Here is a 17115-nt window from a genome sequence, read left to right on the forward strand (position 1 = left end):
TAACTTAATTCAAAATCAATTCTTCTAGGATATTGAGAATTCTATAAGCTTGCCTCCTTCATTTGGCGAATAATTTTGCAATGAAACAGCTGGAATATTTTTATGCATCTTGGACGGATAAGGTCGAATAAGAGCATGTTCAGGAATAAGAAGATGCATATGTATGCGTGTGTGTATGAGTGTGTATGGATTTGCATATGTGTGCTCATATATGTGTAATTAATTTAACAAGTGCTACGAACGAATTCCGCTCATTTGTCTTGCTTATATAGCTTTACAGCTATAAGTATGTGTGGGAGTGCGTGTGTCCATGTGTATATATATGAGAGAGAGAGAGAGAGAGAGAGAGAGAGAGAGGGGTGAATGGAAAGAGAGAGAAATAAACTTCGCTCAACTCACCAATTTATTTTGCTTTTATGAAAATTTCAATTCTCCCGAATCAAAAAATTAAAACGTAGATTATCCCCTCAAAAGCATACTCTCCTCTATCACTAGATTATCATTTTATATTATATTAATATATATATATTTTCTTCTCGTGACAGTTGGTTTCTAAATCATTCATAAAATATCAATCAATTTACTCCAGAACCTCAAATATTTGCATATATATTTAATCTAATTTAGTTGAATAGAGTAATTTTTTTTTCGTTTGAAATGGGAAACAAAGTTGAATTGTTTATATATCAGCGAAACGGAGACTAAATAATTGCAAACTGTGATTTTTTTTCCTTTGTGTATATTTCACCAACTCCTTTCCCTTTGTACCCTTCTAAATCTATTCAACAATCAACAAAATATTACATAGAGGCATTTGATTTTTGTTGATGCTAATAAAGTCAATATAAAGATATATTTAAACAACAGCCCCATCAACCGATAAATAACATCGTTATCTTCGCCCTTGCGGCGAAGTTTGTTTTTTCAATAAAATTATATAATCCACCCTCTAGCCAACGTTATTACTAATAAACACGAAAGCACCATCCCACACAAAAAATATATAGCCCGATCAATATATTGATTAGATTATATGATGAACACATGTTGATAACCAACTGCTTTCTCAGACGTTGAATACATATGCATACGTACGTACATACATACATACATACATACATACATACATACATACATACATACATACATATATACATATATATGTGTATATATATATATATATATATATATATATATATATATATATATAATATATATATATATAGTGTACATTTAAACACCAAAAGAGATGACCCATAACAGGCCGCTTTATATGATAGAAGGAGCAGTCAAAACGGCCAAAATGACAAGCAATTTCGAAGGGAATGAAAAATAGAAACTTTTATCATGTTTTACAGCCGGACCTAGGTTTCGAACTTTAATGTTGGGCACAACCACTGACGAGAACTTCGCCTAGCAAATTATTTCATTTGCTAAAATTCGAAATAAGGTCTGGCTGTAAAACATGGTAAAAGTTTTTACGTTTCATTCCCTTCGAAATTGCTCTTAACCCTGGTTTTGGGCGTTTTGACTGTTCCTTCTAGCATTCAAATGGCCTGTTAAGTGTCACCTCTTTTTGTGTTTAAATGTACACTAATTTTATATGAAAAATATGTTGTCTATTGACTTTTTATATATGCTAGGCTACTGGTAGAATAATTTCTAAAATTTTGCTATATTTCTATATTTTTTAAGTGTATATATATATATATATATATATATATATATAATATATATATATATATATATATATACATATTTATACTAATAAAAGGGTTCAGCAAAGATTTGCCTCACCACACACCGAAGTTTAGAAATAGCAGCCAAAAATCTTAGCTATTTCTTCTACTTTAAAAAGGGTCTTCCAGAGAAACCAAAATACTTGAAGGTTATTCACACAGGCAGAGAGTAAAGCAACGATAATCAATCAATATCTGGTCGTCCATGGATCGCGTTTCTGAATTAGGTTTTTCATAAAGAATATTTAAAAAATATACTTTACTAACCATATTCTTCATCAGCATGGTTTTCCACGATAATTCGAAGGTACTAGAATAGTTGAACGAATCTTTCCACCTAACGGCATTAGACCACTCATGTTCAATTTTAGCACCGCTAAATTCAAAATATAAATGAGCTTCGCTTAGCATCCCCTGTCCTTCCACGTGGGTCTTCAAGTAAAATACTACAGAAAAAAATCTGCAGTTTGTTCTCAGGGAGAAAATTCTGTTATCAATAATAAATTAGTTAATTAAGAAGTAATCAATAATTTCACCAAGTAGAATTCGGTATGAAAATAGGACCGTTTCACGGCAAACTTAAGTGGTCTAATGCCGTTAGGTGGAAAGTACCTTCGAATTATCGTGGAAAACCATGCTGATGAAGAATATGGTTAGTAAAGTATATTTTTTTATATTCTTTATGAAAAACCTAATTCAGAAACGCGCGTCCATGGACGACCAGATATTGATTGCTTTTCGTTGCTTTACTCTCTGCCTGTGTGAATAACCTTCAAGTATTTTGGTTTCTCTGGAAGACCCTTTTTAAAGTAGAAGAAATAGCTAAGATTTTTGGCTCCTATTTCTAAACTTTGGTGTGTGGTGAGGCAAATCTTTGCTGAACCCTTTTATTAGCATTACTTAAGTTTGCCGTGAAACGGTCCTTTTTTCATACCGAATTCTACTTGGTGAAATTATTGATTACTTCTTAATTAATTAATTTTACCCTTTGTTAACATATATATATATATATATATATATATATATATATATAAATAATACATAAATATAGGCATATATACATACATATATTTACATAACTACATATATATGTATGTATACATGCATATATGGGTAGAGGACATAAAAAACGTTGAACACAATGAGAAACGAAAACATAAAAACAAAAACATAGAAAACGAACTTTTTTTCGAACAAAGAAAAAAACAAACTGAGAAACGAGACAGACAACATAAAGAATATTCCCTTTCATAAGTTGTCCCTGTTTCATCTACTCCCCTTCTCAGAGGCAAGGACAATACGCGACTTCGTTGAAACAGTCCTTCCCGCAAAGCAAATTAAAGAAAATTTGGGATTTTTTGCGGAGAGTGAAAAATGTAACCAGAACAGGACAGTGAGAACAAGAAAGTAAAAACTTTATAAGTTGTTTATAAATTTAACCTTTAAAGGTATTTTTTTAATATACTCGCCATTGATAGAATTTTTTTCGAAAAATTTTTTCCTATATTAGATGTAAGTTTAATAGCGTTCACTTCCGGACTCTCTCACTCAGTGAGAGTTATCAGTTCGAATCGCACGTGTCTCAGGGTGTGCTGGAGAATTTCTATTTTGGATATATTTGGGGTACTTCATTTTGCTCATGACTTAGTGTTTGCTTCTTCCATGGGTATAAGTAAGTATTTCATTTATTCCTTTGCCGCATTTATCACTGATGAAGAGAAGGTTCTTATTAATTAACTCTGAAATCGGGTCCGATATGGTAATAACGGAATTTTTTTAGAAATTTCTGACGGCTTTCTTCGAGACACGTACTTATAGTGATAGATTATATGGTTATTGATGAGGTGTCTATTTTCGGCATATTTGGCATTAGAAATTTTTTCTTCTTTTGCCCTTGTTTATAAGTTGGTTATATATATATATATATATATATAAATGTGCATTTATTCATGTATTCTTCCCTGTGTGTATGTGTGTGTGTAAAAGTTAACAGTTTTGATGTATTTTGAAAAACAGCGTGGAACGAAATGTGGGAAATAAATTTTCATATTACGTGTATTTTGAGCTTTCGATGTTCAACTTTTTCAGGTCTAACCAGGATAGAAAAGTTGTTTTCGGTAATATTACTCTCTATTTCTGATTTAGTATTGAAGTAAGAATTATTATAAGGTATTTTTCTTTTGCCTTACGGCCTTTCGAAGTTAATCATTTTCGTAATTTATTTTGAAACAAAGAGAATATTTTTCCATTTCACAAACGTCTCGATATTCACGACCTGTCTGTGAGAAGAACCTTTAATGTGCTGCTCGTGCACTTTCACACATTTGGTTAGTTTTGATTCTTTTTCTCAGCACTATGGACATGCGAAGCACTAGAAAATATTCTTTTATTATTATTTTATTTACTTATTTTTTTGTAATTCATGTTTGCATTCTCTTTCAGTTTCTTCCCATTCTTGAATCGCTTTAGTTCCTCATTCTTCACTTATTTCACTCGTCCATCAACAAGGGTTTCTATCGTTTGCTACCTGCATCATTTCTTTCTCCGATGTGAATCTCACCTTTGTAAGGAATCTTTTATGATTTGGCATCTTCTTCGGCTGGCGGGAATTTGTGATTCTTAAATTATTCATCGATTTGACGATTGATGTAGAACTAGGATGTATCGTTTGGCCGAATGTTAGAAGTTGCGATTTCAAGAATTAGGGATGACTAAAAATGGAATATTTATGTTTATGATTTTGTTTTCGCCCTCACTGTGAATGTTTCTGCATAAGACAGAGATAGAGATTTCTTTTATTTCGGTTATGGTAGAATTTAGTAAACTTTGGGGTATTTTTGTTTCTGTAAGAATATATTTAATTCTAGCAGATATTTCTGTTGTCTATTTGTACCTGTAACTATTGAGCGTAGACGTTTTGCCAATGTGGAATAGATGGCAAGATCTAAAATTTGAATAGTAGTGAAAGTCCTTGCAGTAGAGAAATGCTGCAACTGTTTCATTTTCTTTAATTATCAGAATGATTGCACAATACACACAATTTGAAAATTTCTCACCAAAATGTTCAGGCATGGCATTTTGCTTTTCAAGACACTTTTGTGAATAATTCATAACATTTTAGAAAATTTATTTATCTATACATATAAATTTGACATGGGCGATTCTTTCTTGTCTTACGATTCACGGTCAAACGGCTGGATGGAATTGCGCAAAAAATTACACAGATGCGTAGAATAATCCGGGGGTGTTGCTGGGCTTCGTATTTTTTCATAGCTCCTATGGTTCCGGAGATAATCTACCATAATAATACTCTCGTGTTTATGAATGAGAAGGGAAGGGGTGATAGATAAATAAGGAAGGAAGAGGTGATGTCATACTTTGTAGTGGGATGATGAAAATTGTACGCTGAAAAAATAAATCGAACAGCGTTTCAACTCTGTGTAAATATATGTTTGTGTATGTAAAAGGGGTGTATGTGAATGTGTGTGTGCGAGTATGTGTGTGTATTTGTGTGAGTGTGTGTATGTGTGCGTGTGCGCAAGCAATGTACAGTGTCTCATAACTTCAGTTTTATATTTCTTGTAGAAAGATGAATGCGTTGACGTAACACCAAAAATGAAGGCGGAAGATAAGGATCCAGTGAAGAAATCTCCGATTAAATATGTAATTACTGACGGTAAATAGCATTTTTATTTTTTTACTATTTGATTGACATACACCGGAAATATTAGTGTTGTGCATGTTTTGTCTTGATTAAACCTACTACAGCAGATTTATCATCAAAACGTGACAATCATGATTATCTCTTTGTTAATTCAAACAGTTATCTAAAAGTACATTGTTCAATGTGTTCTTCATATCATAAGATGTCCGGATCTAAAGGATGAGGGATTGGCTGCTCTTTCTAACAGATGAGGTTGATCAAATACAGCCTTCCACTTCGATCGGCATATTGCTGATATTCTTGATATCGAAACTAGACTACGATAAAAAAAAAATCAATTTAATTAATATTGGTTTCAAATTTTGGCACAAGGCCAGCAAGTTCAAGGGAGTGGGTAAGACGATTACAACGACCTCAGTGTCTAACTGGTACATACTTTTTTGACCGCGAAAAGATGAAAGGCAAAATCGACTGCAGCGAAATTCGAATTCAGAAAATAAAGTTGGACGAAATGACACTAAATATTTTACCTGAGCGGCTAAAAATTCTGCCATTATTTTGATAAACAACAAATATTGTACAGGGGGTATGAGCTAAATTTAATATCTGTTTTTCGAGATTAGTTGCATGCATTCCTCAAAAATCAACGGCGTTGGAGAGTATCAAGTTTAAGTTTGAAGTTGAGAAAATGTTGGAGAACTGGGAGCCATCTGAATATTGGAAAATAGTTAATATCAGGATGTTTTGTGCAGGATATCAGAATCCCCACATCATAACTGTGGCACAATATTTTATAAACACAGTAAAGGCTCTAAGATGTGACATGAACGGCTGCAACGCGGACATACGAAGCCGTACCCTGCAGTAAGGGACACACTAGGTGTTCAAACTGTGTCTGGACGTCGGAGTTCAGCGCTACAAATTTGGACAGGGTTTTAGCCTCAATACGGTTGGCCAAATGAAACTGTTGAAGACTGTTGGAGGCGGCGAACTAGCAGAGTCGTTAACACTCCGGACGAAATGCTTAGCGGTATTTCGTCTGCCGTTACGTTCTGAGTTCAAATTCAGCCGACTTTGCCTTTCATCCTTTCGAGGTCGATTAAATAAGTACCAGTTACGCACTGGGGTCGATATAATCGGCTTAATCCGTTTTGTCTGTCCTTGTTTGTCCCCTCTATGTTTAGCCCCTTGTGGGCAATATAGAAATGGGTACTTCATCTGCCGTTACGTTCTGAGTTCAAATTCCGCCGAGGTCGGCTTTGCCTTTCATCCTTTCGGGGTTGATAAATTAAGTACCAGTTACACACTTGGGTCGACGTAATCGACTTAATCCGTTTGTCTGTCCTTGTTTGTCCCCTCTATGTTTAGCCCTTTGTGGACAATAAAGAAATAAGAAACTGTTGAGGGCTATGATCAAACCCTAGCTGGAGAAAGTTGCAGCTAGAAGGTGATATGCGTGGCAGCAGGATTTGCCCACTTGCCATCCCTCTGGAAAGTCTGAGACGTGGTTGTCGGAGAATTTCTACGATTTCCCCATTCCCAATTTCTGGCTTCATAATCCCCTCGAGCATAATCCCATGGCTCACTATGAGTGGAGTGCGGTCGAGAAAGAATAATGCTCGTGTTATAACTGCCTCTCCTAATAAAAATGTCTTCAACTTGGGATGTAGCTCGTATATATATAGATAGATGATTAGATATATAGATAGAGAGAGAGAGAGAGAGAGAGAGATAGATAGATAGATAGATAGATAGATAGATAGATAGATAGATAGATAGATAGATAGATAGATAGATAGATAGATAGATAGATAGATAATTCTCGAGTAATAACTGTCTCTCCTAAAAAACATGTCTTAGACCTGGAACGTACCTTGTATACAGATAGATAGACAGGCAACAAACAGATAGAGAGAGAGAGGGAGAGAGAGAGTTTACTGTTCCGTTAAGATAAGATTAACAAGAAGTACTCCATCCAGTAAGAGATAAATATCATTTATTATACACAGTATAAAGATGCGACCAACTAACAGTTTCTCGATATACATGTCGAGGCAGGATTTTATAAGACGTCTAGTGTCTCCAAGCAATCTTAGGCTTTGAGTAAATGATCTGTTCAGTTGAACAGATACAAATACACACACACGCGTGTGTGCACACGTGTATGTATGTGTGTGTGTCTGTGTGTTTGTACGGTATAGCTGAACACAGTACAGGAAAACTCAAGGCTAGAGTTGAAAGCATTTAGTGAGATTCCCCCCAGGGAAATGAAATCCAAAAATGTGTAGAAGGCAATCTAACTTCTAGGCTGCCAACATACCTCCTCCCTCTGCAATCGTAACAGTTATTTCTTGCCAATCGAGCAAAAACGTGGTGGTCCTCTACATAGAGATTCTCGTATATATGATCTCTGAAGCAAAATCTAATTATTTCGAGTGATTCACGTTTTTATTACATTTCTTCTGGACAATGTATATATTTTCATAAATGCTTGTTTTTGTTGTAATAGTTGTTGTTCGTTGCGGTGGTGGTAATAGTGGTAGTGGCGAAAGACGCGGTGGTGATAGTGGCGTTGATGATGGCGGCAATGTTGATGCCGGTGTAGACATGTTGATGCTGATGCCGGCTGCTTACCTCAAATCCAATTCTTCGTATCTTTTATAAGGGTTAACAATTGTCAAGTTTATCCCCCCCCCCCTAGAAAGATGAAGAATTGAATTAGGAACTATATTTTTTCAAACATCATTCAAGACTGAATTTAATATGAAAATATCAGTCGTCAATTTCTTAAAATTATTTCTCTTCACCGAGTGGGTCTCTAACAACTTGCTCAAAATATTTGTTTTGTTTCTCCAAGTTAGAAGTAAAAGTAATTTTTTATCAATTAGGAACTCTAGTGTATAACATTTAGTACATCCTTTGATGAATTAATTACCGAAATTCTTGACATTGAGCCACTTGAGTTTTAATTAAGTTTTAATTATAGAAATTTTGCTGTCCAAATGTTATTTGTAAGTCTTTATACCAGAATCAAAATCCGCTGTAAACTGAGCGGTAGCCACGATTAGTCTATTCAATAGGGACCAAGTCATTAGTTATCTCTTACATGCAAACAAGAATGAAACATGCTTTTCTGTAATTATGTAAATTAGGTTTGAGAAATAGTTTCTAAATTTCTTTAAAATGCCCCACGTACAACGGCCGTCATGTTTTTCTTTCATTTCCAAACAAGGGAAAATTCAAATTAGTATTTGCGGACATGTATATAATTTTTCATTTAATTAGCTTACAAATATCAATTTATTGCTTTTTTTAATGATCATGTTTCGGTACACTTCTTTTGCTTCTGTAATTAGTGTTTTCTCATACCTGTCGTTGTTTTCCAACTCACGTTTAACGGTGATTAAAAAAATATTCTATAAAAGACAAAAATTTGTTTTATTTCTTCTCCTGGTCGCAAATAGGAATATTTCTTTAAAGACTGCCTCTGTGATTTTCATTGGATTCACACACTCCCCTAATATTATTTTGTTTATTTTATTCTTCAAATTAATTAAGATGATCTAGCATAATGTTGATCAAACTTGCTCTGAGTGTGAACGACTCGATTTGATTTTTTACTACTTTATTTTATTTTTATTTCATTTTATTATATTGTTTGTCCACTTTACATAATCATAATGCATTACCCACTGTGATGATAGTGTGGTATAATTGGGGATGGAGTATTTCAAAATAATTTCGCGTACACTTTAATTTTGGAGGTCCAATGACTTTTATACTGTTTTTGTCTTTTTATTTCTTAGTGCGAAAGACGGGGACACTCTTAATCAGTATTCTTCTCCACAAAATAAATATTGTTAATATGAATTGTTTTGATACACAATATTTTGCTACCAGTTGCATAGCAATCTGTAGAAACTGAAAAATATTAAGAAATAAGATATATCTTCGTCTTAACTCTATCACAATTGATATTAGTTTCCAGAAATAAACAATAATCAATTTACAAGACAGACTAATAACAATCAAAAACTTTAGACGTGTGGAACATATGAACTATCATTGCTTTTATGAAATTGAATTAATATTATACCTCAGCTTAATGCGGCGAACTGGCAGAATCGTTAGCAAGCCGGACAGAATGCTTAACATTTTATGTCTTCCTGAGTTCAATTTCCGCCGAGGTCGACTTTGGTTTTCATCCTCTGAGGGCCTTCTGCCAAAATTTGAAACCAATATTATAACTCAGCTTTAAATGATGAAACTCGTAGTGAATAAAATCGATTGAGAAAAAGATCAGTGAATCTATGATAAATAAGATGGGTTGTACCGAGCATGAGAGCAATTCAAAATAATTATTTTGATTATTTCGGCATCTTTCATTTGGTGTAGCGTTGATCAATTTAATAGGAATTTTACATTTGTGATATATGCACTGGCTCGGGAACGAAATTTGCTTAGGGACTGCAAACCCAGTTCCAAAAATATTTACAAATAAGGTCTTGTTTCTTTTTGATATTTATTTTTGTTTTGTTCTTTGAGACGGAACCTAACTTCAAGCTACTTTTTACACATCACTTATTTACTGTTTTCTAAACCTGAGAAAAATAAGTAGAAATGCAAATTTTGGTTCTGCACTCCACAAAAATTCTAGGGGTGCACTTGCACCACCTGCACCCCCTGTTCCCGGGCCCATCATATATCATATATGATGTTTTTCTGAAAAAGTATATTTCTTTTAGACTTCCGACAGTTTTGTGCAACGACTTCAGAGGAATATATTTCTGTGTTTATACATTTCTGAAAAAGATATTTAGCATGTTTTCCGAACGCTTATTATTATAAACTACTTTTGCTTGTTTGTATCAATTTTCTGTTTTCTACAGTAACTTTATCTCTCGAATTGAAACGAGTGAATAAGACAATAAAGACATTGGATCTTTTCGGTTTGAACGGCAGTTTTTAACATAATTTCTAGGTAACTAAAAAATGTTAAACTTCGTATACTGGTAGAATGTGTTTATAAAACATCGTTTTCTCTTGGCTTTATTGAGAAAATTCTATGGTTTGTAAGATATTTGTTGTTTTTTTTCTTAAATTTCTGCAATTTCAACCAATCACTGACGTGTATTAAGGTGAAAAACATTCTGTGCCGTATGAATATGTCCCTCGCTTAAGAAACAGATACCCTTCTCCCCACCCCTAACCCTAACCCTAACCCTAAAACAGATTGAAATGCAATAGATCGAGACTAAGGTCATAATTATGGGTGATAATTTCATATGACACCGCTAGAAAAAACTGCCGTTCAAACCGAAAAGATCCAAGACATTATATACGTGCAACATGCCTGGAATTCGAGTATTGCATTTGTTATCGCAAAGCGACCGAAGTACGAAGTTTTTACTTCACTAAATATGCTAGAAATAGCAGCCAAATATTTAAAAAAATCACTGCACACAAGCGTCTTATAAAAATGATACATCAAGAACTATATTCGGATCTTTTCGGTTTGAACGGCAATTTTTTCTAGCGATGTCATATGAAATTGTCACCCATAATTATGACCCTAGTATCGATCTATTGCATTTCAATCTGTTTTAGGGTTAGGGTTAGTTAGGGTTAGAGTTAGGGTTAGGTGTGGGGGAAGGGTATCTTTTTTCTTCACAAATGTAAATAAACCCAATCTGTTTCTTAAACGAGGGGCATATTCATACGGCACAGAATGTTTTTTTACCTCAATGGACGTCCCTGATTGGTTGAAATTGCAGAAAAACAACAACAAATATCTTACAAACTATAGAATTTTCTCAATAAAGCCAAGAGAAAAATATGTTTTATAAACACATTCTACCAGTATACGAAGTTTAAAATTTTTTAGTTACCTAGAAATTATGTTAAAAACTGCCGTTCAAACCGAAAAGATCCCTATATTCTTATATCTAATACACCTAATAACTATAGATTAAAGTTTTTCACAGTAAATCTAATAAGAGTTCTGATAATAGTTCTAATAAAAGTCTAATAATCGATCAAGGTGGGTGTGAAAGGAAAAGACATTACATACAACTAGTGTTGTTATTTCTTAATATCTGACCTGTGAATTCCACTTTAATTCGGAGAGGCTTACCCAACTATAGATAAATTAACAAATTCATAGTTACCTGTTTGAGAAAAGCTAAAATAGATATATTTGAATATATTTTCATTGTTTTTTTATATATATATATAGGATCTCCACCAAACTGGAAGACTTATTTCCGAATGCAAGAAGATAACGGAACCCTCTGCCTTCTGAGAACCATTGAGAGAATTTCTAGAAGTCGTGGAGATTCGTCAATGAAACCCTACTTTCCGTCTTTTGATTTGACAGTGAGAGTAAGTGAGAGTTTTTCATATTTTGCCCTTCTTTTCCCGTTTTTTTTCCCGCACTTAGCCATGTAAATGTAATAACAACAGCTACAGGAAAGAGTTTTCTTTTTATATCTTAATAAGGTTACGTCCAAAATTCTTCTATCGTTATTTCTATGGTAAGTTTAGATGGCGGCTTTGATGAAGTTCTTATGTGTGCATGTGAAATACAGTGTTATTCTCTTCTCCTATTTTCATCTGTTTAACAAAACTCATGGATCTTTTCGCTTTGACCGGCAGTTTTTAACATTTCTAGGTAACTAAAAAATTTTAAACTTCGTATACTGGTAGAATGTGTTTATAAAACATCTTTTTCTCTTGGCTTTATTGAGAAAATTTTAGAGTTTGTAAGATATTTGTTGCTTTTTTTCTTTAATTTCTGCAATTTCAACCAATCAGTGACGTCTATTGAGTTAAAAAGCATTCTGTGCCGTATGAATATGTCCCTCGTTTAAGAAACAGATTGGGTTTATTCACATTTGTGAAGAAAAAACGATACCCTTCCCCCACCCCTAACCCTAACCCTAACTAAACCTAACTAACCCTAACCCTAAAAGAGATTGAAATGCAATAGATCAATTCTAGGGTCATAATTATGGGTGACAGTTTCATAACTGCCGTTCAAACCGAAACGATCCAAACTCATTAATACCTGAAAGACTAAGGTATGTTTATATTTCTTTTACCATAGTTTTGTTGTGACCAGTCTTTCGGCAAGAACTACATATTTAAAAAAAAATTGGAAGATAATCCATATACTTGTAATCCATATCCTCGGTCACTCATCCCACCTTCACCAATATTATCACGTATATTAGTGCTTTATTAATATCCTCAGCAGTAGGAGTCCATTTCAACACACAATTGTGTATTCGGTTTGTTTTCGTTTTCAAGTCACGATTATATTTACCTTACATTCAGATTTGATTAAGCATATATATATAAAGAGAGAGAGAGAGAGAGAGAAAAAGAGAGAGAATTAGGTAGATTCATCGATAGATAGATAGATAGATAGATAGATAGATAGATAGATAGATAGATAGATAGATAGATAGATAGATAGATAGATAGATAGGTATGTATGTATGTATGTATGTATGTATGTATGTATGTATGTATACAAATACATACATATATATATAAGCTAAAAAGCTACTTCTAAAAGCTCTCTGAGCGCAGAATTTGTACTAGTAAGTAATGTTCATAACCACTTCAACATGGCTGTTCCGTTCGAGCGGAATTATGATTTTTTTACCCCAAGAGGACATCTCTTCTAACTGGTTGACGATGCACAGCTGCTCGACGGAACAGCCATAATGAAGAGGCTACGAACATTACTTACTAGTACAACTACTGCGATCATCTCTTAGAGAGATTTTCGAATTAGCTTTTTAGCTTGTTGCAATTGTACGTCGTTTGAAATCAATAAATATTGTTAGCGGATGCGAGTTACTGCCATCTTTAGCAGACGAGGTGTCCAGCACTGAAGTGAAGCAGAAATAGCCCGAAACGAAACTAGTATGTTGGTTTCGTCGCTAGAAGGTGGTAGAGGTTCCTTCCCCTGCTCTCAGTATATCGGATGCAGCTGTGCATGGTTACCAGTTAGAGGAGATGTTGTCTTGGGGTTAAAAGAGCACCGTAAATTACGCTCAAACAGAACAGCCATGTTGAAGTAGCTACGAACATTAAAAAAAATTTTATCACGTCAACCATATATATATATATATATATATATATATATATATATATATATATATGATAACCAGGAACTCGACTGAGGAAAGAAAACTTCGAATGACCCGTCCTTGTTTTCTCTGTATCGTCTGTCTGGATGTTTTGCGTTCTTGCCCCATTTTTGTATTATATATATATATATATATATTATATATATATATATTGTTCACGTCATAAATATTTTAAAACTTTTGAGAGAACGCAAAAAAGATTTAGGGCTGGGACATCGATTTCGAAGCGCATAAAACTAATAAACAATGACATGTACAAATTTATTGAGTTGAAAAAAAAAATAATACTCTTGAATAGAAACTGTCGGAAGCTGTCCGTGGACTCGAACCCACATTTCCTGTTGTCATGGCAGACCTTCTACTATGCGTGGTACCTCGGTCAACTGTCTTCTACTATAGCCCCTGGCTGACAAACGGTTTTTGACATGGTTTCATAGATGTAAACTGAACAACTCCATACGATGGGGGCCTGAAAAGTTACTGGCTTTGAGGAAAAGAAAATACAGGACTATCAGTTAATTATGATTTTATTCAACATATTGCTCTGTCTCAGATTCACACACCTGTTGCAGTGGTCCTTCAGTTTTTCTAAGCTCTATAAAAGAACTAGGAAGTTTGGAACTCCAACTAGGCCTTTCGATGTACCCTTAACGCCAGGAACTTTTCAGTACCACCCCTCCCCGTACATATAAACGTGTGTCTGTATGTGTATATACGTGTCTATCTTCGTGCCTGTGTTTGTCCCCCTCTATCGGTTGAGAACAGGTGTAGTTGTGTCTCACGTCTCCTAACCTAGATGTTCGGCAAAAGTGATCGATAGAATACAAGGTTTAAAAAATAAGAACTAAGGGTCAATTCGTTTGACTAAAATCTTTCAAAGCAATGACCCAGCGTGGCCGCAGCCTAACGACTTAAAGACATTTAGGGATAAAACCGAAAGATAGATGTACGTACGTACACACACACGCATATACATATAAATGTATGTAGGTACGTATATATGTATGTATATATATAGATATATATAAATTAGAAAAACCACCTTTTATCAATTCAAAATGAATAATTAAATTACACCATCTCGAAAATTACATAAAATAGAAATATTAAAAATAAAATAACAATAATATACCGATGAATAAGTAAATTGCAAAATAATAATAAAAACGTGTATATTTGGTATATGGATGGTGTAATTTAATTGTTCATTTTGAATTGATAAAAGGTGTTTCCTTTCTAATTTTTATATATATATTTATATTATATTTTGTGAAATTTGATTTAGTATTTCTAAATTGAATTTTTTCCTGTAAGTTAGGAATAATATTCCCTCAAATAATAACTATATATATATAGAACTTGAGGCCTTCCAACGAAGCTACACGAAGAAGATAGCCTCTGTGCAGCATATGAGCTACTGGGAAAGACTCAAGAGATTAAAGCTCTATTCCCTGGAGCGTAGGCGAGAAAGATATGCCATAATATATATCTGGAAGATCCTGGAAGGACTTGTCCCAAACTTTGGCATCGAGAACCGGGCGCCACTGCGTAGTACCAAGGACTCCAAATTTGCCATCAAGATGTAGGACAAGATATTGTGATAGCCTGGGCTTCAGAGGCCCACAGCTCCTCAATATCCTCCCGAAGAACCTGAGGGACCTGCATGGTGTAGATGCGGATGTCTTTAATGTAGGACTGGATCGCTTCCTGTCAGGTGTCCCGGATGAACCAACTTTACGGCAGGAGGTGCAGATGAGGGCAGCTGCATCGAACTCTCTCATGCATCAGATGGCGTTTGCTAAAAAGCATCCGTGAGGTAAAATTGTGTAGCAAACCAAATGGCGGTGCCCCAGCATGGCCACAGCTCATTAGCTGAAACTGGAAAAATCAAAATCAAAATCAAATCAATCAAATCATATATATATATATATATATATATTATATATATATATATATATATTATATATATATATATATATATATACATACATATATATATACATATATTAAAAGTCAGGGTACAATATGTACCTGTTTGCTTGAAAGAAGAATAAAACTCTTCAAAACCACGTATCTCTGACTGCATGTAAGTGAGAGATACGTGTACTATCGCATCAGCTAGTACATCTTCCAAACGTCGCTTCCGCAACCACCAGTCATCTTTCAGAGTCCCAGAAAGACAGTTTATCACGTCCCTGGCCCGCTATGTGTGGCACCTCAAAGATCAAGGTTCCTCCGTGTGATATCAGGTGGAAAATGATAGATCATCTAGGCCCATATATTAACGGGAGTAGCTGTTGCAAACTCTGCATCGCGGAGAGAGCCAAAATTCTTAAGGACTAATCTAAACCTGACGGGTTAAATAGTCATAAAGAATTTTTTTCTAAATATATCCACTTCAAGCGCTACCTACTGGAAAACTGGATTTTCCCGTTTGCTGGTTAGGCTTTCTTGGATCATCTATAAGTGTTGTTTTATCCTCTGATTCAGGGTAGACACCCGTCCTCATTAACGTTTTCTGAACATTTCCTCATGCCTGTGACGTAATATTTTTTTTTTTACTCTGTATAGAGTCGGACGTGCTCTCCACAAGGCTTTGGCTTTCTGGATACGAAAGCTTTCGTAACTCTACGTCCAAAAATTAAATTTTCGTTGTAATAAATACTGCTCTATTCTTTAGAGTGTGCTTCTCTTCTTATCTATGTTTTATTGACTACACACACACACACATATGTATGTGACCACGTGTGTATCGTTGGCGATTTTTTTATTCCGTCTTCCCTTCCTTGAATCTTTCCTTTTTCTGTTTCTCACGAAGAGCTCCGTTCGAAACGTTAAATCCTCCTTCATTCTTTCCCTTCCTGAGCGTCCAATAACACTACACGTGTTCCACGTCCTCGCGTTGTTGTGTTTTCATGTGTGTTTTCTTTGTTTTCATGTTTGCATTAACTATATATATATATATATATATATATATATATATATAATATATATATATATATATATATATATACATATATACACTTGATAGAAACATCTGCTTGGACTTTTGAAAATATATTCAGTGTCGCGAAATTTTCGCACTCACAACTAGTTCGACAACGCTATATACATTTTCTTTAATACTCCACTTTTTTCTTCTCTGGAAAATGTGTGTGGGTGTGTGCGGGTATGTGTGTGTGTCTGTGTGTGTGTGCGTGTGCGTATTGAGATATTTTTTAATGAATAAAATAAATGCCCGCAGAGCATACTAGGAACGTGTGTTGGATTGTTAAAATAGATATAAAAAATAACTGATGGAAAAAGTAAGTCAAAATATGAACGTGTCAATATTGGAGAAACGTTGACAGACTAAAACAATAATATTGTTCTTTTTCTATTTATTTAATCATTAAAATTTCAATTTATTCGTAAATTCAATTCTATGTTTATCCTACGCTTTCTTTTCTGTGTTAGCTATACAAAAATGTGTGCTCCATAAATCAATACATTGTTGGAATGGTTTAGTTGTTAAGTTAAACATTTTAATTTCCAACCATGGTAACAGGATTGC

General features: G+C 34.3%; 1 protein-coding gene across 2 annotated transcripts in view; it reads left to right on the forward strand.

Moving 5' to 3' along the window:
* LOC118766506 (protocadherin Fat 4-like) overlaps nucleotides 1–17115 on the forward strand; it is a 362146-nt gene that overhangs the window by 140916 nt on the left and 204115 nt on the right. For both annotated transcript variants that reach the window (XM_036509891.1, XM_036509892.1), the window contains 2 exons: nucleotides 5325–5415; nucleotides 11639–11784. In XM_036509891.1, coding sequence (XP_036365784.1) covers nucleotides 5325–5415; nucleotides 11639–11784 — 237 coding nt within the window. The remainder of the gene's footprint in view (nucleotides 1–5324; nucleotides 5416–11638; nucleotides 11785–17115) is intronic.

The sequence above is a fragment of the Octopus sinensis genome, linkage group LG16 (genome assembly GCF_006345805.1).
Source record: "Octopus sinensis linkage group LG16, ASM634580v1, whole genome shotgun sequence".
Classification (NCBI taxonomy): Eukaryota; Metazoa; Mollusca; class Cephalopoda; order Octopoda; family Octopodidae; genus Octopus; species Octopus sinensis.